The sequence below is a fragment of the Chiloscyllium plagiosum genome, chromosome 33, assembly GCF_004010195.1.
Source record: "Chiloscyllium plagiosum isolate BGI_BamShark_2017 chromosome 33, ASM401019v2, whole genome shotgun sequence".
In the NCBI taxonomy this organism is placed as follows: domain Eukaryota; kingdom Metazoa; phylum Chordata; class Chondrichthyes; order Orectolobiformes; family Hemiscylliidae; genus Chiloscyllium; species Chiloscyllium plagiosum.
The window spans coordinates 25693715-25716997 of NC_057742.1; the positions used below are offsets into that span (position 1 = coordinate 25693715).

The window sequence follows — 23283 nt, forward strand, 5'->3', positions numbered from 1 at the left end:
AGAGTTGAAAGCTAGCAGAACGACCTGTTGGCACCAAGTGTTCTGAACAAGATGCAATAAAACCATAAGAAACTGGTGTGGACGTAAGCCCATTCGGCCCATCGAGTCCTCTCCGCCATTCAGTCATGGCTGACTGGCATTTCAACGCTACTTACCTGCACTCTCCCCATATCCCTTAATTCCTTGGTCCAGCAGCTAGAGTAGCTGGTTGCCTGGAGACAAAAACTAATTTGTTGCGTCCAATCAGTTTAAATTATACCCCATGTCGTAACAACTGCACTCATCTAGGTGAGTGGAGTGTATTGCATCACATTCCTAACCAATAGTCTCTATCAGCTGTACACCACTCTGATATTCCGCATTTGACTTCTGGTTCTGGATGTTGTTACTGCAGGTGGGCCTTGGACATTAGGACAACCAGTGAGAAAATTAGAGGAACATTGCTGCTAACCTGTGCTTCTAGTGCTAGACAGGAATTAGTTTTTATTCAAGGTCACTTTAATTAACAACTGTAATGGTTTTCAAGTATCCTTCAGGGATACTTTCCTGTCTTTACACAGTCTGATCCATGTATGACTGTAGCTAATATCATGAAAACAGATTATTCAGTCATTATCTATGGCTGTTTGACTTGGCTTGCTGTATGAAAATTAGCTGCTATGATTCCTATATTACAAAAGTGGCTGTGATTAGAAATATACTTCATTTGTTGCAAAGTACTTTGAGTCATCTTGATGTTATCAGAAGGCTCGTGGTAAAAGTTATTTTTCTTTAAAATTAAATGGAGCAGACAATGTTCTGAGTGCACTTGTTAGTTTTATAGAATTTGCTTTTGTTTTATTGAACTTACTCTAATATAAATTATTTTTGTTTCTAATATTTTAACCAACACTTCATTGTTTCTACAGGCAGCCTTAAAACAGCTCCCCAAAGGCAAGGTCCCAAAAATGGCAGTTCTTGTAAAGTCACTGACACGCACAAATACAGATGCCAGTGCTGTTTTTAAAGATCCATCAGGTAGAACTTTCCTTATGAGTTTTCACAGGTGTGCTATCTTTATCAGTCTGGATCAATCTGAGCACAGGTTTAGATAAAATTGTTCTCAAGTTATTTCAATGAGATTAGCTATATGGATTAGGAACTTCATTTTACAATCACCTCTCGCTGACTTTACCTTCAAATTATTAGAATCAGAGTCTTGGATGTACAGCATGGAAGCAAACTATTCGGTCCAACTCGTTCATGCTGACCAGATATCCTAAATTAATCTAGTCCCATTTGCCAGCATTTGACCCATATCCCTCTAAACCTTTACTATACATATACCCATCCAGATGTCTTTTAAATGTTTTAATTTTACAACCCTTCACTTCCTCTGGCAACTCATTCCATACATGCACCACCCTCTGCATGAAAAAGCTCCCCCTTAGGACCCTTTTTAAAATCTTTTCCCTTCTCACCTTAAACCTATGCTTTCTAGATTTGGACTCCCCCAACCTGGGGAAAAGACTTTGGCTATTCAACCTATTCATGCCCTTCATGATTTTATAAATCTCGATAAGGTCACTCAGCCTCTGAAGTTCCAAGGAAAATAGCTCCAGGCTATTCGGCCTTTCCCGATAGCTCATAACCTACAATCCTGGCGACATCCTTGTAAGTCTTTTCTGAACCCTTTAAACTTTCACAACATCCTTTCGATAGGAAGGAGACCAGAATTGCACACAATATCCCAAAAGTGGCCTAACCAATGTCCTCTACAGCTGCAGCATGAACTACCAACTTCTAAACTCAATGTACTGACCAATAAAGGCAAGCATACCAACCGCATTCTTCACTCTCTAGGACCTTACAATGAAGTGCATAAGTCCTGCCCTGGTTTGTATTTTGAAAATGCAGCACCTCACATTTCTCTAAATTGAGCTCCACCGGGCACTCCTCGGCCCATTGGCAATCTGATCAAGATCCCATTGCACTCTGAGATAACCTCCTTCGCTATCCAGTACACCTCCAATTTTAGTGTTATCTGCAAACTTACCTTCTATGTTCGCATCCAAACAATTTATATAAATGATGTAAAGCAGTGGACCCAGCACCGATCCTTGTGGCTTGCGGCTGGTCACAGGCCTCCAGTCTGAAAAGCAATCCTCCACCACCCCACGATTTCCCCCACACAAAGCCATGTTGACTATCCCTAATCAGTCTCTGCCTTTTCAAATACATGTAAATCCTGTCCCTCCGGATTCCCTCCAACAGTTTGCCCACCACCGATGTCAGGCTCACTGGTCTTCAGTTCCCTGGCTTTTCCTTACCACCTTTCTTAATAGTGGCACCATGATAGCCAACCTATAGTCTTCTGGCATCTCACCTGTGGCTAATGATACATATATCTCTACAAGGGACCTTGCAATTACTTCCCTAGCTTCCACAGAGTTCTAAGGTACACCTGACCAGGTCCTGGGGATTAATCCAACTTTATGCATTTTAAGATGTCCAACACCACCACCTCTGTCATGTGGACATTTTTCAAGATGTTGCTGTTTACTCCCGGCATTCTCTACCTTCCATATCCTTCTCTACAGCAAACACGGATGCAAAATACTCATTTAGTAACGCTGCTTCCCATAGGTTGCCTTGCTGATCATTTAAGGGACCCTATTCTCTCGCTAGTTACTCTTGTACTTAATATATTTGTAGGATTCCTTTGGATTCTCCTTAACCTTTTTTGTCAAAGTTATCTCTGGTTCCCTTTTTGCCCTCCTGCCCTGACTGTTTGACTTCTCCTTTTCCCAACTGCACCAGTCTCTGACTAATCTCTTCCAATTCAAGTGCAACCTGTCTTCCTTATTTGTTGTTTTGATATTTTTTCCCCAAAGTTTCAAAACAATGCAACAGTAATTACTGCTTCTAGAATTCAAGAAAATCCGATCCAATGCTGAAAATACCTAGCAGAAAAAGTAGCTTTAAAGCCACAACGTTTTTCCCATCCTCCTCTTGGATTATCCAGAATCCTTCTATGTCCAATATGCTGTTGTCTTCAGTAACTAATGGGCACCATAGAGTATGAACTGTCTTACTGACATAGATTATATGGCTTAGTTGGGAGTGTTCTCTCTGTTGCTAATTGCTTTTACCTTGATTCAAACATGCATTACTTATTAATTCTCTTCTCATTTTCTCTTGGAGATTTTGATCTTGACTGTTACTTATTTTTACAAGCATCATTTTGTTTGAGTCTTTCCTCGTCCTGAGGTTGAGTGACTTATTTCTGAGCTAAGGCTTTTGGTGGCCTGTCATACTTCTGTCAATTGGCAGTAATTATAACCTCTGGCATATAGAGTCTGCACACTATTTGATAGAAGGAAGCATCCTAGCTGACAGAAGTCTGTTTTCCACCAAAAACCATTGGGCGGTAATCAAGAAACTTCAGTAATTCCATCCTCTTAGAATAAGCATTAAGACTAGCTGTAATGTTCTTGCCACTGCCCAACAACCAGAATAGCTGCACTAATCAAGGGTCAAATCTGAAAGCTACCTATCTGTATAATCAAGTACTTACAGGATAATCTCTCAGCCATGAAGTCAATCCCAAATTGCCTAAATTAATGTCTTTAGATTGGCAATCAATGTAGGCAGGAGAAAGCAGGATTTCTGATGAAGGGCTTATGCCCAAAAGGTTGATTCTCCTGCTCTTTGGATGCTGCCTGACCTGCAGTGCTATTCCAGTACCACACTCTCGAATCAATGTAAGCAGGCTAGTTGACATAATAATCTTAGCATCATCCAACATATAGACCTACCCACAATGATCTCCACATTACCTGATAGATACCAGTTCTGTGGCACAACTCCTAATTTAACTAGTTATTGCTTTTCGAATGTTTTTGGGTTCAGTGGTGTCAGTCACCCCTCCTGTCAGCACTCTGTGCATTTCTATGAGAGTTGACTCTCGCTGTCATAGATCTGCTTGTGTAACAGCATCATCCAAAGATATAAAACAACACTGCTCCTTTTGTAATTTGGATCCACTTCAATTTCCGTGACGTGAAATGAGCTTGATGTGAATTGTTGAACAGCCTCAATTCGCAGCAAGGGAAAATAAAGTATAACAGTTACGATCAGATTTCACATAATGCAATCAGTACTGATGCCCTGCTTCCCCACATCAGTTTCTTTCTTGACTTAATCAAGATATACTAACTATCCTTGAGCATTTCTAGCATGCATACTTTGTTGAAAGTCTTTGCAGATTTCCTTTAACAAAACATGACTGTTAGTATAAACATATTTCTGTCCTCAAGTACGATCTGGGCTCGTGAACCTTGTGACCATTGGAAGGTCAGCTACAAACTCCGAACAAAAAGCTGTCAATTTGTCTTTTTTTTTGAGCTTTGAATTAAACTAGTTTCAAAGGGCAGGGTTAATCTACCTGTTATGTGAATGTTTGAGCCTCTGAGTCTATGTAACTCCCCAATTATCCCTTGTAGCAGCATTAATGTCTGATTTTAATTCTTCTGTTTGAAGCTGGTAGAGCCTTTTTTAACTTGTGCATCTTGACTGTTTAAAAGTACTGCTTCAAAATAACATTTATTTAAAAATCCTTTTCATTTATAAATCCAACTATGGAGGAACCAAAATGTCCAAAGTAGATAATTCCAAAAATCTTGATACCAAAACTGAAAGTTCATGTCTGAGCTGGTCCTGAGTTTTGCATTTTAATTTGAGCACCAACATTGTTTTCCTGCCATGGATGTAAATCTGGTCCATGCTCACATTAATAGAATCCAGTTTGCAATGGACATGTCAAATTATTTTTCCACTCTTTTTCAACTGGCATTTTCTTCCCTTCAATTGATAACCACCATTTTATTATTATATTTTGTCTGAGTTGGACTTGGGGAAACTAACAGTTTGCTTTCTTCCTAACAACACCTTGCCACCAGGAATGAGCCAGAGTAAAGGCTATGAAGAGACATTGTACAGATAAAGCATTATAAATGATGGAGGTTCTTAAGTCTCTTAAGTGGCAGTGTAGTGCTGATGGCTGTTGCAGTTTAGTTTCCTTGAAACCTAATTCATTTTGTTTACTTGCACAGGAGAAATGCAAGGCACCATTCACAGACAGCTTCTAGTTGAGGAACTGAATAATCTTAAGGTTGGAACAGTGCTTCTCTTGAAACAGGTTGTTAGCTCTATACTCTAATGTTTAGTGAAATTATTTCTGTATTTACACCAATTGTAGAATGATTTTGGGATGTGTTGGGTGGGTGCTGGAGATAATACCAGGTATGTTGTGAATATCATAGGAAGAGAGTGATTAACATTAGGGAAATAAAAATTACCATTTAGCTAATTATTTAAGGAAACTTCATTCCCTTCAATTTTCCTTTGTCCATATGGCAGCCCTTCCAATACTGGATAATGAACTGAAATAATGTTGCTGCCTCTCAAAACTTTAAGATGATTTAAGAGCAAAATACTGTGGTTGGTGGAAGTCTGAAACAAACACGAAATATTGGATAAACTGAGCAGATGCAGCAACATCTCTGGAGAAAGAGAATTAATGTTTTGAGAGTGGTAAGACTCGTCAGAATTAAATCTGAGTTTTGAAGAAGTGTCAAACCAGACTTGAAACATTAACTCTGTTTCTCTCTGCCAGATCTGCTAAGTTTGTCTGCCATTCTGTGTTTGCTTTAGGATTATTTTGTTTCGATGGGTGGTTTGGTTGTTCCCATGACTCCAAAAACCGGTTGGTAGAAAGACTTCTTAAGTTAGTATGGATTAGTAAAAGAAAACAGTTAACTATAAAAGTACTACATTATATTTTTGTCTTTCCAATAACCAAAAAGCATTTAATGTTGCTTGTGCAATCGCTCTAGGTTGCCACTTATATAGATGTGAATGTTAGCTGTTGAAGTGTAATATATGCCCATATAATATTGTCCACACAACCTTGAGAATTAGATGCTTTAGGTTATCATATGAGTGTGTTACAATGATGAATAGAGTCATAGAGACTCTATGGAAGCAAACCCTTCAATCCAACCAGTCCATGCCCACCAGATATCCCAACCCAATCTAGTCCCACCTGCCAGCACCCGGCCCATATCCCTCCAAACCCTTCCTATTTATATACCTATCCAAATGCCTTTTAAATGTTGCAATTGTACCAGCCTCCTCCACTTCCTGAATGATGCGAATCAACATTTTTGATTGGTTTGACTTTTCAATGGGGTTGATCTGTCTCTGAGTGCAATTTCTGATCTTTATAGGTGGAATCAGTATTTCCTCAGCGCTAACATATGTTTTTACTTCTGCTTTTAGGTTGGTGTATTTTCTCCATCACTTAGAAATCATTATTTGAATATAACACGAAGCAATGTGATAAGAATATACCCACAAGGTGCCAGTGAATGCATTCGTTACCAGCTGGATCAGAGTCCTGAGGCAAGAATATTATGAACTTTATGCAATTGAATCAACTATTTATGAGAAGTATTAGCTATAGAAATGACCTTGGTTCTCAAAAGAACATAGCAAATCACATGTACAGATGAGAAATAGCAAAAATAAGTCACTTATGGGAGTTGTTTATAGGCTCCCGAATTAACTGTAATGTAGATAGTGAGAAAGGTGCAACAATAATTATGGGTGAGTTTAATGTACATATAGATTGGAGCAGACAGATTACCAAGGGTAATGGCCAACCCAAAAACAACTGTCATTAATCCTCAATTCATGTTTATTTGCGCCCCTGCTTCAAAAAAATCCATGAGCTCTAATTTTGTGACAGTGTCTTCTGTGGCACACTGATGAATACATTTGAAAATCCAACATGATATATCCACTTATTTCCTTTTTCTACTGTGTAAGTTACAGTCTCAAATTGTCTGAGTTATTTTGTCTCAAACATTATTTCTGCTTCATAAATCTGGGTGCTCAGTGAATGGAGTTTTTTTCTAAATGAATTTTTGAGTGATATGTGTAGTTTGATTTAACATATTTTCCTTGTTTTCAGAACCACATTACATTTCAACATTCCACCTTTGACTTAGTGGCCGGGTCTCCCTGTAAACCGAGATGTGAATCTTCAATGATGGACAGAAATTCCTGTACAGACTCCACATCATGGGCTTCTCAGACACCACCTTCTCGTACAAGGGATAAAAGCATGGCTTTATCTGAATATAAAGGCACTGCATTACAAGAATATTGTGCAGAAAACTGGGAAGAAGGTAGGTGGGATAATAAGGGAAATTGTGCATGACAAGTATGTTTTAAAATTATTTGCATATAGATAATATTTATATTCGCTCTTGGTTCAGGATAAGTTTCAGAGTTATGTATTGTCCTGTGATCTTTAAACAAACCTCCTAAAATCTGTAAGATTAATGCTGTACCTGAATCAGGCTGTGACTAGAGTCCTGGCGAACAAAATAACATGGGTTGTATATAGGATTTTAAACTAATAAGTGGATTCAGTTGCACAGGAAATTTTAAAAAATTAAAAGTAAAGGAGAAGGTAGGATTGCAGGTTACTGTTGGGAATGATTGCCACTTCCTCTTATTTTCAGGTAATAATGTCATATTATACCAACGAACCATAAAAGTGTTGAGAAATTGGTTAATTGAACAAACCTATAATGGCTTTGTATCTTAATGCAAAAGCTTTTCGAATAAGATAGACAAACTGACACAAAGATGAGTAATTGTCATCTGATTGCAATTACAGAAACATAGCATTAAGGAGATCAAAACTGGGAACTTAACATTGACGCATATTTGACCTTTTGGAGAGATGAGAGGAATGGAAAAGGTGGTGGGTTAGCATTTTTAAGAAGACAGATAATAATGGTATTTGTGAGAGATGATATAGACTCAGATGATGTTGAGTCCATTTGGGCAGAGGTAAAAAGACTGCAAGGGAAAGCAGATATTAATAACAACCACTCTGTAGGAAAGGCAATTAACAAATAATAGGTGCATATAAAAAGAATAGAGCAATAATAGGTGACTTTAATCTACCTGTTGATTAATTGCATTAATTAGATTGGAAAGGGTAGCTATGACAATTAATTCATTGAATGGATTAGGAACAGTTTTCGAAAGCCATACGTCATAGAGCCTACGAGGGAGCAGGCTGTCTTGGATCTAGTTAATAAGACAAGTTTTTAAAATTACCACAGAATAAAATATCCCCCAAGAAGTAGTGAACATAACATGAATTTAATATTCAGTTTGAGAGTGAGAAAATTAGGTCAGAAACAATTGTATTTAACATAAAAAGGAATTGCCATGGCATGAAAATAAAGTGAACTGGGTGGATAGGTTATCAGGCATCCCAGTAAGGTGGAAAGCTCTTGAGAGGGATAAACCAACTATAGCTAACCAAGGAGGTTAAGGAGAGTATAAAGTTGAAAGGCAAAGCATGTAGGAACCAAAGTCACAGCCCTGAAGACGGATAAATTATAATCCAGCAAAGGAGGACTAAAAAGATAATGTAGACCAAAAATAAACTACAAGACCAAACTGGTAAACTCCAGGATGGAGGATGGGAAAAATTTCTGGCTGTAACGGGCTGCTCCTTTTTTTTTTTGAGATATTTTAGGAGTTGGAGGTACTTTAGGTGTTGGAGGTGATTTCCTCGAATTCCAGGAGCAGCGATTACTGTTTTATATGCTGTTGCAATTGCTTTGGAACTTTGAGGGGAAGAAAAGTCAAAACATCACTTTTAAAAGGGAGAAAGACAGACAAAGGCAGCAAGCACTTGGCCTGTAAGGAAGAGAGAGAGAGAGAGAAAGAAACCCAGACTGCCAACTGATATAGTAGTGAATCTGCACAGTTACTCCCTTTGCTGTTTGAAATCATGTATCGTTGGACATCGGAGTGTGTCTATGAAAACTTAACAAACCGTGAAATTCGCCAATGATCTTGGAATAACCCATTTGGGAGAGGTCACAGCATAGAAACAGATCAGTAAATAGTTTTAAGTATAGCCTTGCTGTAAATCTACAGTAGTGAGTAGAGTGGGTTCATTCTTGATTTTTATTGGAGTCTGTATCTTGATTAAATTTTAAAATTATAAAACTATAGGCCATAAGTATTAAGTTACCCTGGAGCAGTGTTTTTTGGAGCAATAAGACTGTGCTATTTTCTAGGTCTGTAGATTGGAAGGAGCAAAATAGTCTTGATTGAGTGATATGCTCTTGTTGGATGTAGAAGTTTCAGGAGCGTTTAAGGGTTAGCGAGGATTATATCTGCAATAAAGGTCATTGGTTGCGAATCCTGTCAGATCGAATGGATCAGTTGGAGTTACAGTTAGAGGCAATGAGGAATTGACAAGAGCTGGGGGTGTGATGGATGGCAGTTATAGGAAGGGAGAAAAGCTGCAGATACAGTCACATTGATGGGTGAACTCCAAGAAAGGCAAGAGAGGTAGGCGGGTAGTACAGGGGTCTTCTGTAGCTATCCCCATTTCAAATAAGTATGCTGTTTTGAAAAATGTAGGGGGTGATGGACTTTCAAGGGAATGTAACACAAACAGCCAAGTTTCTGCTAATGAAATGAGGCGTACATCAGGTTCCAACCAATCGATTGTGTTAGGGGACTGTCTTGCTGGAAAAGTATAGCAGGTCAGGCAGCATCTGAGGAGCAGGAAAATCGACATTTCGGGCAGGGACCCTTCATCGGAGTTGCCTGACTTGCTGTGCTTTTCCAGCAATACACTCTCAACTCTGATCTCCAGCATCTGCAGACCTCACTGTCTCCCTATATCCGGGAGACAACCACCTGATGAAGGGGCAGGGCTCCGAAAGCTAGTGCTTCCAATTTAATCTGTTGGATTATAACCTGGTGTTGTGATTTTTAACTTTTGTACACCCCAGTCCAACACCAGCATTTCCAAATCATCCCTATATTAGAGGACTATCGCGTCGGGCACAGACAGCAGTTTCTGCAGCCAGCAACGAAAAATCAGAATGGGGTGTTGCCTCCCTGGTGCCAGGGTCAAGGATGTTTCAGAGGGTGCAGAATGTTCTCAAGGGGGAGAGGGATCAGCAGGAGGTCGTTGTACACACTGTTTTCCCTTCCTATGTCATTGGTACCAATGAGATTCTGAAGAGAGAATGTAGAAAGTTAGACAGGAATTTATAAAGGAAGTCCTCAAGGGTAGTAATATCTGGATTACTCCTGGTGCTACGAGATAGTGAGGATAGAAATAGGAGGGTAGTGCAGATGAATGTGTGGCTGAGGACCTAGTCTGTGGGAGAAGAATTCACATTTTTTGGATCATTGGAATCTCTTCTAGGGTAGAAGTGACCTGTACAAGAAGGATGGATTGCACCTGAATTGGAAGGGCACTAATATACTGGCAGGGAGATTTGCTTGAACTGCTCAGGAGAATTTAAACTAGTAAGGGGTTTGGGGGAGGGGTGTGTTGTAGGTTCCAGGAAGAGACCAAGAAAAGAGGTCAATCTGAGACTGGTACAGTTGAGAACACAAGCGAGTCAAAGTCAGGGCAGGCAGGGACAAAGAGAACAAGGTAGGACTTGTTAAGTGTGTGCAAGAAACTTTTCTGATTCAGTACGTGGATGCACCTACTGGAGAAGCTGCAAATTTTGACCTACTCTTGAGCAATGAGTCAGGGCAAGTGACTGAGGTGTCAATGGGGGAGCAACTTGGGGCCGGCGACCATAATTCTATATGTTTTAAAATAGTGATGGAAAACGGTAGACCAGATTTAAATTGGAGGAAGGCGAATTTTGATGGTATTAGGCAAGAACTTTCAAAAGCTGATGGTGTGCATATATTTGCAGGTAAAGGGCCGGCTGGAAAATGGGAAGACCTCAGAAATGAGATAACGAGAGTCCAGAGACAGTATATTCCTGAGAGTGAGAGGGGTAAGGCTGGTAGGTGCAGGGAATGCTGGATGACTAGAGAAATTGAGGGTTTGGTCAAGAAAAAGACGGAAGCATATGTCAGGTATAGACAGCAGAGACCAAGTGAATCCTTAGAGTATAAAGGCAGTAGGAGTATACTTGAGAGGGAAATCAGGAGGACAAAATGGGGACATGAGATGGCTTTGGCAAATAGAGTTAAGGAGAATCCAAAGGGTCTTTACAAACACATTGAGGGACAAAAGAGTAATTAGGGAGAGAATAGGTCCCCTCAAAGATCCGCAAGACCGCCTTTGTGTGGAGCCACAGGAGATAGGGAGATACTAAACGAGTATTTTCCATCAGTGCTTACTGTGGAGAAGGACATGGAAGATATAGAATGTGGGGAAATAGATGGTGACATCTTGAAAAATGTCCATACTACAGAGGAGGAAGTGCTGGATGTCTAGAAAGCATAAAGCACAAAACACTATATAGGACAAACAGGAAGACAGCTAACGATCCACATCCACGAACATCAACTAGCCACGAAACGACACGACCAGCTATCCTTAGTAGCCACACACGCAGATGACAAGCAACATGAATTTGACTAGGACAACACTACCATTATAGGGCAAGCGAAACAAAGAACAGCCAGGGAATTCCTAGAAGCATGGCACTCATCCACAAACTCCATCAACAAACACATCGACCTGGACCCAATATACCAACCACTACAGCGGACAGCTGAAACTGACAACCGGAAGCGGCAGGGACAGGCCACTATAAATGCCGGAGGAAACACCACAGAAGCGCTTCACAGGAGGCTCCCAAGCACTGAGGATGTCACCTAGATTGGGACGAAACGTTTGCAACAAAAACTTCCAGCTATGTGAACAGAACCACAGCAAGCATAAAGGTGGATAAATCCCCAGGAGCTGATCAGGTGTACCCCAGAACTCTGAGAAACTAGGGAAGTGATTGCTGGGCCCCTTGGTGAGATACTTGTGTCATCGATAGTCACAGGTGAGGTGCTAGAAGACTGGAGGTTGGCTAACATGATGCCACTGTTTAAGAAGGGTGGTAAGGGCAAGCCAGGGAACTATAGACTGGTGAACCTGATGTCGGTGGTGGGTAATTTGTTGAAAGGAATCCTGAGGGACAGTATTTACATGTATTTGGAAAGGCAAGGACTGATTAGGGAAAGTCAACATGGCTTTGTGCATGGGAAATCATGTCTCATGAACTTGATTAAATCTTTTGAAAAAGTAAGAGGATTGATGAGGGCAGAGCGATGGACGTGATCTATATGGACTTCAGTAAGGCGTTCGACAAGATTCCCCATGGGAGACTGATTAGACAGCAAGATTAGATCTCATGGAATGTAGGGAGAACTAGCCATTTGGATACAGAACTGGCTTGAAGGTAGAAGGCAGTGGGTGGTGGTGGAGAGTTGTTTTTTAGACTGGAGGCCTGTGACCAGTGGAGTGCCACAAGGATCGGTGCTGGGTCCACAACTTTTTGTCATTTATATAAATGATTTGGATATGAACATAGGAGGTATAGTTAATAAGTTTGCAGATGATACCAAAATTGGAGGAGTAGTGGACAGTGAAGGTGGTTACCTCAGATTACAAAGGGATCTTGATCAGATGGGCCAATGGGCTGAGGAGTGGCAGATGGAGTTTAATTTAGATAAATGTGAGGTGCTGCATTTTGGAAAAGCAAATCTTAGCAGGACGTATACACTTAATGGTAAGGTCCTCTGGAGTGTTGCTGAGCAAAGACACCTTGGAGTGCAGGTTCATAGTTCCTTAAAAGTGGAATCGCAGGTAGATAGGATAGTGAAGAAGGCCTTTGGTGTGCTTTCCTTTATTGGTCAGAGCATTGAATATAGGAGTTGGGAGGTCATGTTGCGACTGTACAGGACGTTGCTTAGACCACTTTTGGAATATTTTGTGTGCAATTCTGGTCTCCCTCCTATCGGGAGGATGTAGTGAAACTTGAAAGGGTTCAGAAAGGACTTACCATTATGGTGCCAGGGTTGGAGGATTTGAGCTACAGGGAGAGGCTGAATAGGCTGGGGCTGTTTTCCCTGGAGTGTTGAAGGCTGAGGGGTGACCTCATTGAGGTTTATAAAATCATGAGGCACATGGATAGGATAAATAGACAAGGTCTCTTCTCTGGGGTGGGGGGCGTCCACAACTAGGTTTAGGCTAAGATGGGAAAGACATAAAAGGGACTTGTGGGGCAACTTTTTCACACAGAGTGGTGCGTGTATGGAATGAGTTGCCAGAGGAAGTGGTGGAGGCTGGTACAATTGCAACATTTAAGAGGCATCTGGATAGGTATAAAAATAGGAAGAGTTTAAGAGGGATATGGGCCAAATGCTGGCAAATGGGACTAGATTGGGTTGGGATATCTGGTCGGCATGGCCAAGTTGAACTGAGAGGTCTGTTTCCATGCTGTACATCTCTGTGACTCTATGGTGACGAATATAAGAACTGACAGTGTGTTTCTTTAAATAAATACAAAGGCAAATGAAGGTCTGAGTGAACATGAGACCTTCAGAAAATTATTTCTTTATTTTTCTCCTTTATATTATGAAGGATTTTAATGTTGAACTTTTAACTATATTATTTTTCTACTTTATACCTAAGATTTTGTACCTAGGTACCATTGTACCTCAGACAGTACCAGGAATAGTGACATTGTACACCTTTCACTGTACCCCTTTATCCCATACTAGAGTACTTGTGACAATAAAATCTTATTCTGATTCTAAAATGTATCAGAGAGATGGTTATGCAGACCAAGAAAATAGCAGAGGAGTTAAGCAGATATTTTGCATCAATCTTTATATTTCAAACATCCTGTTAATATTACAGAATATGGCGAGGGGAAATTAAGTACTGTCGTTATTGTTAAAGAAGCAGTATTAGACAAACTAATGGAGCTGAAGGCTGATAGATTCCCTGGCCATGATGACTTGCAACCTGGGAAAGATCGGTGGATGCATTGGTTGCAATGTTTCAAAACAACATGTATTCTGGAACAGTAGCAGAGGATGGGAAATCTTCTGATGTGATACCCCTATTCAAAATTGTAGAGACACAAAACATGCGTAAATATTGACTGCTTAGCCTAACATCTGCTGTTGGAAAAAATATTGGAGTCCATTATTAGGGGAGTAATAGTGGAACATTTAGCTGTGTGGCTTGTGAAAGCGAAATTGTGTCTGACTAATTTAGTTTTCCAAGAAAACTCAACCAGAGTGGGTAGAGTGGAGCCATTGGAGTCTTTGGACTTCCTGAAGACTTTTGACAAAGTTTGTCACAAAAGGTTAAGTGTTAACATTAGAGCCTGTGGTGCTGAAGGTAGAATGCTGAAGTGGATAGAAAATCGGGTAATGGTCAGGAAACTGTGAGCGGGAATAAGGGGTTCTTTATCAGGATGGTGACCTGTTCTAATAGGTTCTGAAGGGATTACTGCTAGAACCACAACTGTTTCCAATAAGTATTCATGATTTGGAGGAAGGAAGTGAATGTACTGTAGGCAAAATTGCAGAAGACACAAAAATAGTTGGTATGGCAATATGCGAAAGTTTGCAGAGTTTAAACTAGTTTAGCAAGGGTTGGGAACCAGACCTACATATCTGAGGGGGTGGGGGGAGGAGGAGGGAGGAGTCGTTGTAGATGGGGCAGTGACAGGATGTAGTGAATCTATCGGGAAGGCTTTTCATGTGATGAAATAAAGGGATCAGTTAAAGTGTGTCTGCTTTAACGCAAGGAGTGTCAGAAATAAGAGTGATGAACTTAGTCCCAAGTACTGATCCATGCTCTATGATGTTGTGGCCATAATGGAGACGTGGGTTTCACAGGTGCAGGATTAGTTGCTAGATGTTCCAGGGTTTAGAATGTTTAAAAAGAACAGGGAGGATGGAAAAAGAGGAGGGGGTGTAGCATTGCTAATCAGAGAGTACATCACAGTTACATAAACGAAGGTTGTTGAGGAAGGTTTATCTACTGAGTCAGCATAGGTGAAAGTTAGGAGCAGCTTTCTCATTGGGGATTTTCTATAGACTCCCTAATAGCAGTAGGGAGATTGAAGAACTCCTAGGCTGGAGGAGGGTTTCCTTACTCAGTATGTAGACAGGCTGACGAGGGGAGAGGCCATTTTGGATTTGGTGCTGAGCAATGAGCCAGGACAGGTGTCAGACCTCGCATTGGAAGAACACTTTGGTGACAGTGACCACCACTGCCTCACATTTACCATAGCCTTAGAGAGGGAAGGGAGCAGTTATCAAGGGAAGATATTTAATTGAGGAAAAGGAAATTATGACACTATCAGACAGGATTTGGGAAGTACAGATTGGGAGCAATTGTTCCACAGAAAGGGCACAACAGACATGTGGAGACTGTGTTTAAGGAGGAGTTGTTGTGAGTGATGCACAAATTTATTCTTCTGAAACAGGCAAGAAAGGGGTAAGATTAAGGAGCCTTTGATGAGAACAGAGGAGCTTCTCGTCAAAAGGAAAAACGCAGCTTACGTAAGGTAGAGGAAGCGAGCATCTAGTACAGCTTTAGAAGATTATGTGCTTACTAGAAAGGAGCTCAGAAATGGACTGAGGAGAGCCAGGAGCAGCATGAGAAAGGCTTGGCAGGAAGGATTAGGGAGAATCCAAAGACAATTTACTCATATGTGAGGAATAAGAGAATGATCAGGCAGAAGGTAGTGCTGGTCAGGGGTAGTGTAGGAAACTTGTACATGGAATCTGAGCAGATGGGGAAACCCTAAATGAGTTTTTTTGCTTCAGTTTTCACTAATGAAAGGGACCTTGTTGTGAATGAGGACTTTGAGGAGCTGGGAAACAGGCTTGAACAGATCAAGATTGATGAAGTTGATCGATAAGTCCACAGGGCCAGACCAGATTTATCCTAGGTTGCTCCAGGAAGCGAGAAAGGAGGTTGCTAAGCTGCTGGCGAAGATCTTTGCTTCCTCACTTTCCACTGGAGTCGTACCGGAGGATTGGAGGGAGGCGAATGTTGTTCCTCTTTTCAAGAAGGGGAATAGGGAAATCCCTGGCAATTACAGACCAGTCAATCTTATGTCTGTGGTCAGCATGGTTTTGGAAAGAATTCTGAAGGATAGGATTTTTGACTATTTGGAAAAGCATAGCATGATTAATGGCAGTCAGTGTGGCTTTGTGAGGGCGGGTCATGCTTCACAAATCTTATTGCATTCTTTAAGGAAGTGATGAGACAGGTCAACAAAAGTCCAGCAGTGGGTGTGATGTATATGGACTTCAGCAAGGCGTTGATAAGGTTCCCCATGGTAGGATCTATCATAAAGTCAGGAGGTATGGGATACAGGGAGATTTGGCCTTCTGGATTCAGAATTGTTTGGCTGACAGAAGGCAGAGAGTGGTTGTAGGTGGAAAGTATTCTGCCTGGAGGTCAGTGGTGAGTGGTGTCCCGCAGGGGTCTGTTCTTGGGCTTCTGCTCTTTCTAATTTTTATAAATGACTTGAATGAGGTTGAGGGGTGGGTTTGTAAATTTGTGGATGACACAAAGGTTGGAGGTGCCGTTGTTAGTTTAGAGGGCTATTACAGGCTGTAGCGTGACATAGACAGGATGCAGAGCTGGGCTGAGAAATGGCAGATGGAGTTCAACCTGGATAAATGCGAAGTGTTGCATTTTGGAAGGTCGAACTTGAATGCTGAATATCGAATTAAAGACAGGATTCTTGACAGTGTGGAAAAAGAGGGATCTTGGTGTTGAAGTGCATAGTTCCCTTAAAGTTGCCACCCAAGTGGATAGGTTGTTAAGAAAGCATGGTGTTTTGGCTTTCATTTAACAGTGAGATCGAGTTTAAGAGCCGTGAGATTTTGCTTCAGCTCTACAAGACCCAGGTGAGACCTCACTTGGAATATTGTGTCCAGTTCTGGTCGCCCTATTATCTGAAAGATATGGAGGCTTTGGAGAGGGTGCAAAGAAGGTTTATCAGGATGCTGCCTGGATTGTGAGAGCTCGTCTTATGAAGAGAGGTTGACTAAGAACGGACGTTTCTCTCTGGAGAGGAGGAAGAGAGGTGACCTGATTGAGGTATGCAAGGTAATGAGAGGCATGAATAGAGTCAATAGCCAGAGACTTCCTCCGGGCAGGACTGACTGGCATGAGGGGTCTTTGTTTTAAGATATTAGGAGGAAGGTATAGAGGAGACATCAGAGTTAACTTAATTACGCAGAGTTGCCAGTGGTGGTGGTGGAAGCAGAATCATTAGGGACATTTAAGTGACTGCTGGACATGCACATGGACAGCAGTGAATTGAGGGGTGTGTAGGTTATGTTATTTTATTTCAGATTAGGAATAATCCTCGGCACAACATTGTGGGCCGAAGGGCCTGTTTGGTGCTGTACTTTTCTATGTTCTATATTGATAGATTAAGTAAGTGGACAAAAAAAAAGGCTGGGTATAATGTGGGTTAATGTGAATTTTTTTTTCATTTTGGAAGGGAGAAGAAAAGAACAAAGCATCGTTTAAATGGAAAAAATGCATAATACATTTTAAGGATCCAACATATCTTTCTTTTTCTGTTCCTATATAGCATACAAGTTTCTTCCATTCCCCAGTTGACTTTGTATAAGAATAACAAGATGACTTTCACCATGATTTCTGCTATACATGCATGTTGTTGGTTTGAAAATTGCAAACAAATAGTCTGTAACACAAAGGGTCTTTGATATCCTTCTTGTGCTTGAAACACAAAAAGCTTAGCACACAGGTAAAGCATGTAATCAGAAAGGCAATGGAATGATAGCCCTTATTTCAAGGGGATTAGAGTGTAACAGGAAAAGTGTACTGCAACTGTACAGATGCTGGTGAGACCACATCTGGAGGACTGAACAGTTTTATTTATTCTTCCTTATTTAAGGAAAGATATCACTGAGATTCAAGTTATTGGATTTTTAGATTTCAGGTGGTCTCATTGAAACATATAGGACTCTTAATGGGTTTGACAAGGTAAACGCTGAGAGGATGTTTCCCATCTTGGGAGAGTATAGGACCAGTGGGCGTTGTCTCAGAATAAAGGGACTCCAACTTAATTTCTCCTCTGAAGGTTGAGTATCTTTGGAACTCTTTGCCACAGAATGCTATAGATGCAGAGTACTTGATCCAGAACCAGTGGGGAAGTTGCAGGAAAGTAGACGCAAGGAATGTCAGCTCAACTATGATGCTATTGAATGGCAGAACAGGCTTGGGCAGCCGAATGGCATATTTCTATTCATTATGGTCCAAACCATTTGCATTGATTTCTTATAACCTTTTATTTTTCTGGACTTTTTAAAAGAAATTAAGCCTTGTGTGTTTATATTCCATCATCTTACTGTCTTTTCAGTGAATTGGATATGGTTTTCAATCTGTCAGCATAGTATTACTATGAATAAACAGATGATTTCCAAATTGATAAATTATTTAAAAATGTAGTTTTATGCATTGTGGATATTGTGCTAACTTGTTTATGTAAAATACAAAACATCTAATTTGTAAATGTTATACTTTGTGTTTTCAGTGTGCCTTGCTAACTATATAAATCACTATATAAAACCTGCCAGATACGGATTCAATATACCTTTCTTTTACTGCTGTCCATATAATATACAAGTTTCTTCCATTCCCCAATTATTTTATTCTTTGGTATAAGAGTGAGGGGGTGACTTTCACTACACATGCTACGCATCTTTTTGTTGGTTTGAAAATGGCAAACAAATAATCTGAATGTCCTTAAAATATTGTATCTGAAGATGCAAATTAATAAGATCCTGAGTATACAGAATACCTAATGGTGCTGTCTGTCCCCTATTCATCCATTCTTAATATGCTTATGCTGTTATACCAATCAAACAATTTATAAAAATTTGTTTCTAACACTTGCAAATGTTTGGTAAAGGTCTTCAAAAGAAAGTGGATAAATGTCTTTAGCAAAGACATTCTGAAAATGGCAAAATTAATGGAAGTCTTGATGGTGGATTACTATATACATTGGGTGGTAGGAATTTTTCTGAAAATCCATCTTTCAAAGTATGATAAATATAGAGAAGCATGCGATCTGAAATGAAGTACTTTATTTTTTATAAGCACAAACTTCACAGTGGAACTTAATCTAGAGTAACTGTAACAACTTTTACAAAATAAAACCAAAGTAATTTCAGCAGATAAATAGTTCAGACTGATTGGTAATGTCGAAGTGGAAAAATACATTTCAATTAATTGCTGATCATTTATTTGTTTTAACGACATGAACATTCGTCACCATTTTTATATTAATTTACTAACTCTTTGCTGCAATGCTTTGACAATTGCTTAAAGCACTCTCATTAAAAATTAAGATATTCAACTATTTCCTTACTGAGATTCTGCTACAATTTTATTAATAGCTTCTTGCTGAATGAAGAGTTTATCCTTTCTTCACAACATGGAATTGCTTTCTCCTTACTCCATACACAGTCCATTACACAGCCATCATAAAAGAGGATCCAGTTTATAAGTAGGCTGGAAAAAACTCGTGGAATATTTTTAATGGTTGTTGTGCTGCATCCACAGCCTTTAATAAGAGCCATTGCTATACCCTGACGTTACCTGAATCTGCACTGCCCACAAAAGCATCAGCACAATTTGTTGCATTTGGTTTCTGTTTGCTTTTTAAAATATACAAGTCTACATACAGTGAATATGCGGAGGGTTACCATCAATGATCATTTAATTATCTGGATTAACTCTTGTTACATTCATTATTGTATCGCTGTGCATGTTGATCTTCCTACATGCAAAGGGGATCACCATATATGTGGTGATTGGTCTAAAATATTTCAAAAATTAGCTGTGTGAAAGAACTCATATTGCTATCCTGATTGTATTTAATTTTCAAATAGAAGGCAGTGCAATAATGTCACTAATTCATTGTTAGTAAATCATAGAGAAAGCATCTAAGCATTACTTACGTGCTTTCTTTTCCCTGTGTATTCACTGTAATGGAGGAAGAGCATCCCCTGCTGACAGTGGCAAGTAGATCTGCTGGAAAAGATATCTTGTGTTGATACCACCATGCTGAAGATTTCAGTTCTCTATGTGCATTTAACCTTGTATTTTAAAAAAGATTAAGTATGAAACCTATGCTGTTATTTGGTGCTGGGATTTTCTTTCCCAAGTCATGAAATTCAAAACGTGGCATTGAAAATAGTGGCTTTGGAAATCATTTGCTGCTCGCCATTTGATTCTAACTTGCTTAAAATCTTTTACCAGCTGTGTATGCCATATGGGATATGGAGAGATTTTCTAATTGTCCCTGTGTGTCCCCCCCATAACAGTTCATTATCTCTCTTTCTTAAACTCCCCTTGAAAGAATCCCATTGTCTTTTGACAGCCAACCTGCCTTTGTCTCATTTTAAATTACAGGTTGGTGCAGAGTTTTGCATCTTTGTGCAATAGTGTTTTTACTGGAACCAGATGTCGCAGTGAGACGATGTAGATTTTACTTCAGTCCATTTTGCTTTTGTTAAATTGAAAAGAAGAAATGCATAACTCTCCTACCATTTTGAGCTGAATCATTTCTGAGTACAATATTCGATTCTGTACCATATTAGATGTGTTCAAAACTGGGCAGCAGGTACGTGGGAACTGCAGCACCTGCAAGTTTTCCTCTCAGCCAATCACCGTCCTTACTGTTCACTCACTTTCACTGGATCCATATCCTGGAAATTCATCCCATTAATGGTCTTGTAGGTCTACCTACAGCAAATAGACTTCAGTGATTCAAGAAGGCAACTCACTATTACCTTCTCGTGGGGAACTAGGGATGGGCAATAAGTGCTGACCCACCATCAATGTCGATGTCCCATGAATGATTTTATTTTAAATGAAAGTTTGTGGCTGCCTTAATCAACAGGCAGATACCTAAAAGATGAAAAGCAAAAGTAAAGTAATTAATTTTATTCAGCTAGGCATGTGGGTAATATGCACCAGAGTAACTTCTGTATTTCATTTTTGTATAAGTAATTTAGATAACTGTTACAAGATGCATTAATGTCATTTAAATGTCCCAAATTAGCAAACTGAGAAACAATGCAGGAGGTAATTAGTACACAAATATGTGCAGACACTGTTCAAAGCAGAGAATTGTGAATTGGTCCAGTTGGGTAAAGAATAATGTAGTGATTTACTCTAAATGTTTAACACCACCCTCCTCCCGCACCACCACCACCACTTCATTGGCCAAACTTCAGTCATCACTCAGTATTTCCTTATGTTTTGATTAACACACCACTATTGCTTGATATGAGTCCATGAAATAAATAGCTTGATGTTCTATATATCTTAAAGGTGTTATATAAGTGCAAGTTGGTGAAAGTTGCTGTTAGATGCAACAGTTTGACCATTTTTCACTTTGACTCAAACTTTTATGACAAACAGCAATAAACTCTAGTGGGAAAAATGAGCATCAGAGTCATTTGGTCTCCAGTGCAGAAATTCTTTTGATATCCTTGTTGCAAGCACTTTATGCTAATGTAACATAGCTGCTAATTCAGTTGTACATTCACATACTTCAGATAGTAACTTCCTTGAATTACTCAGAGTCCATAAGAGCTGAGTGTCAAGGCTTTCCCTCATAGGCTTTTGTTATGCTGCCAAGCAGATAATTAGCGATCTGTTTATTTCTAATTGCAGCCTCTCGTTACTGTACTAGAGAGATTTGGCATCTTGTTTGTGTTTAATGCCCCCTCCTTACCCACTTGTCACTTCAATACAAATCATTCTTACACCAAAGGCCATAGGTTGTACCAGTGAAAGTAACGTTTGAACATAATGCAGTAGTAAAATACTTGACTCTTGTTTGCATCCCCGTATTTCGCCTTTAATTTCACTTTTCCTTGCTGTTAATGCCATTGGAAAAATCTATATTGTGTGATATCAGTTGCAAGAATGTATGAATTGTAACTTCATTCTTGTGAAAAGGTTTTTAAATTGTAATTAAAATAATCTATATATTTGTAATCTCTCTACTTTCTTTTGCAGATGGTCTTGACTGCCTGATGGCTGAACTGCCAGAGGAACTGTTCACCCCATTTTTAGAGCCTAGTTAATGTCCCTGTGGAGCACAGAATTGAATACAGGATAGCCTATTATTTATTTGTTTTGTTTGGTTTAAACTGATAATTGTAAGTTGCAAGTCTGTTTCCATATCCCATGGGAATTTTATTAACATGAGACTACACAATCACTTCAATTAGGACCTAAATTACCTCCATTAAGGATGAGATATTTCCTCTTGGATTAAGAATCAGACTTGGGAGGTTAAGACATTGTATATACCACTACAGTCTTGCTACATTACTGTAAAATATATTTTGGTGCATTTAAAGTGAACTGAATCGACTTCACTTTATAATGATTCAATTTAAGCCTGAGATTTTTTGTTAAATCTTGCTGTGTATTGAATGTGAAAAGAATGCTAATTTTGGAAATTCATTAAAATATGGATTTATGTTAAGATTTTGTGCCTTTCATGTTGGAAGAAGGTCTCTAATGTTGGACTAAGTTCTGAAGTCATGGTAGATTAAGATTTGGTTAATCCCCATTTCAAATTGTGCTGCTATTCATCCTCCAAACTCCTTATTTCTGGAGTTTCTGTTGGTTCCTAGTTTCTGCTGGAGTCCAGTGCATTCATTGAGCTAGAGATCTGTTAGTTACCTTTCGACAAGCTGCACTGAAGCTAGCTTAACTGAAATGCTATTTGGATATTCCATTGAGTCACAGGGAAATGAATTGTATCAACTTCCCAGCACTTCTGTTTGTCACTTAAACCATCCTACATTTTTAAGATTTACAGAGGGGTGTAAATCATAAGAATACCTTTGTGCATACGTTGGCTTTAGGAACTATATGCTTGGTTTCATAATTCCTTTTTTGAGTTCAAAGATTTTGTCTGGGTCTTAAGCTCAAACCCATGTGGTGATTTTAAGACCATTGTGTGGCTGTCGAACATTTGTACAACTATGGAGACTGACATTAAGGGCAATAGCACCAGCTAGTGGTCATATTATGTGCATTTTTTTTAACTTACGAGCAATTCCAATTTTCATCACCTGGGGTTGGACTCAAGACCTGTCCTGTCGAGCTTTTTTTTTGTCAGACATGCTGAAGAATTAAAGTAAATAATTTGCAAATGTTCTAATATCTGGCTTGTAAATTTCACATTTCAGAATGTGCTTATAATTTGATGAGTGCAGTTCAAAGAAGCTGTCAATTCATGGATTTCAGAGATCAACCTTTCACAATAAATTTTCGATCCAAATAACAACTAATTAACAAATTACGAATTCAGAAAATAGTTCCTCCTAACTCCAGTTGTG

General features: G+C 39.5%; 1 protein-coding gene across 3 annotated transcripts in view; it reads left to right on the forward strand.

Annotated features, from left to right (window-relative positions):
- The window catches only part of hrob (homologous recombination factor with OB-fold), a 59899-nt gene extending 36858 nt beyond the window's left edge, over positions 1-23041 (forward strand). The window contains exons 6-10 of one of the 3 annotated variants that reach the window (XM_043675166.1): positions 909-1017; positions 5094-5152; positions 6322-6444; positions 7016-7232; positions 21947-23040. In XM_043675166.1, the coding sequence (XP_043531101.1) occupies positions 909-1017; positions 5094-5152; positions 6322-6444; positions 7016-7232; positions 21947-22014 (576 nt within the window). In that variant the 3' untranslated portion in view covers positions 22015-23040. Of the gene's footprint in view, positions 1-908; positions 1018-5093; positions 5180-6321; positions 6445-7015; positions 7233-21946 lie in introns of all 3 variants that reach the window. The other 2 variants (XM_043675164.1, XM_043675167.1) reach the window with 2 other exon arrangements.
- The last annotated feature ends 242 nt before the right edge of the window (positions 23042-23283 follow it).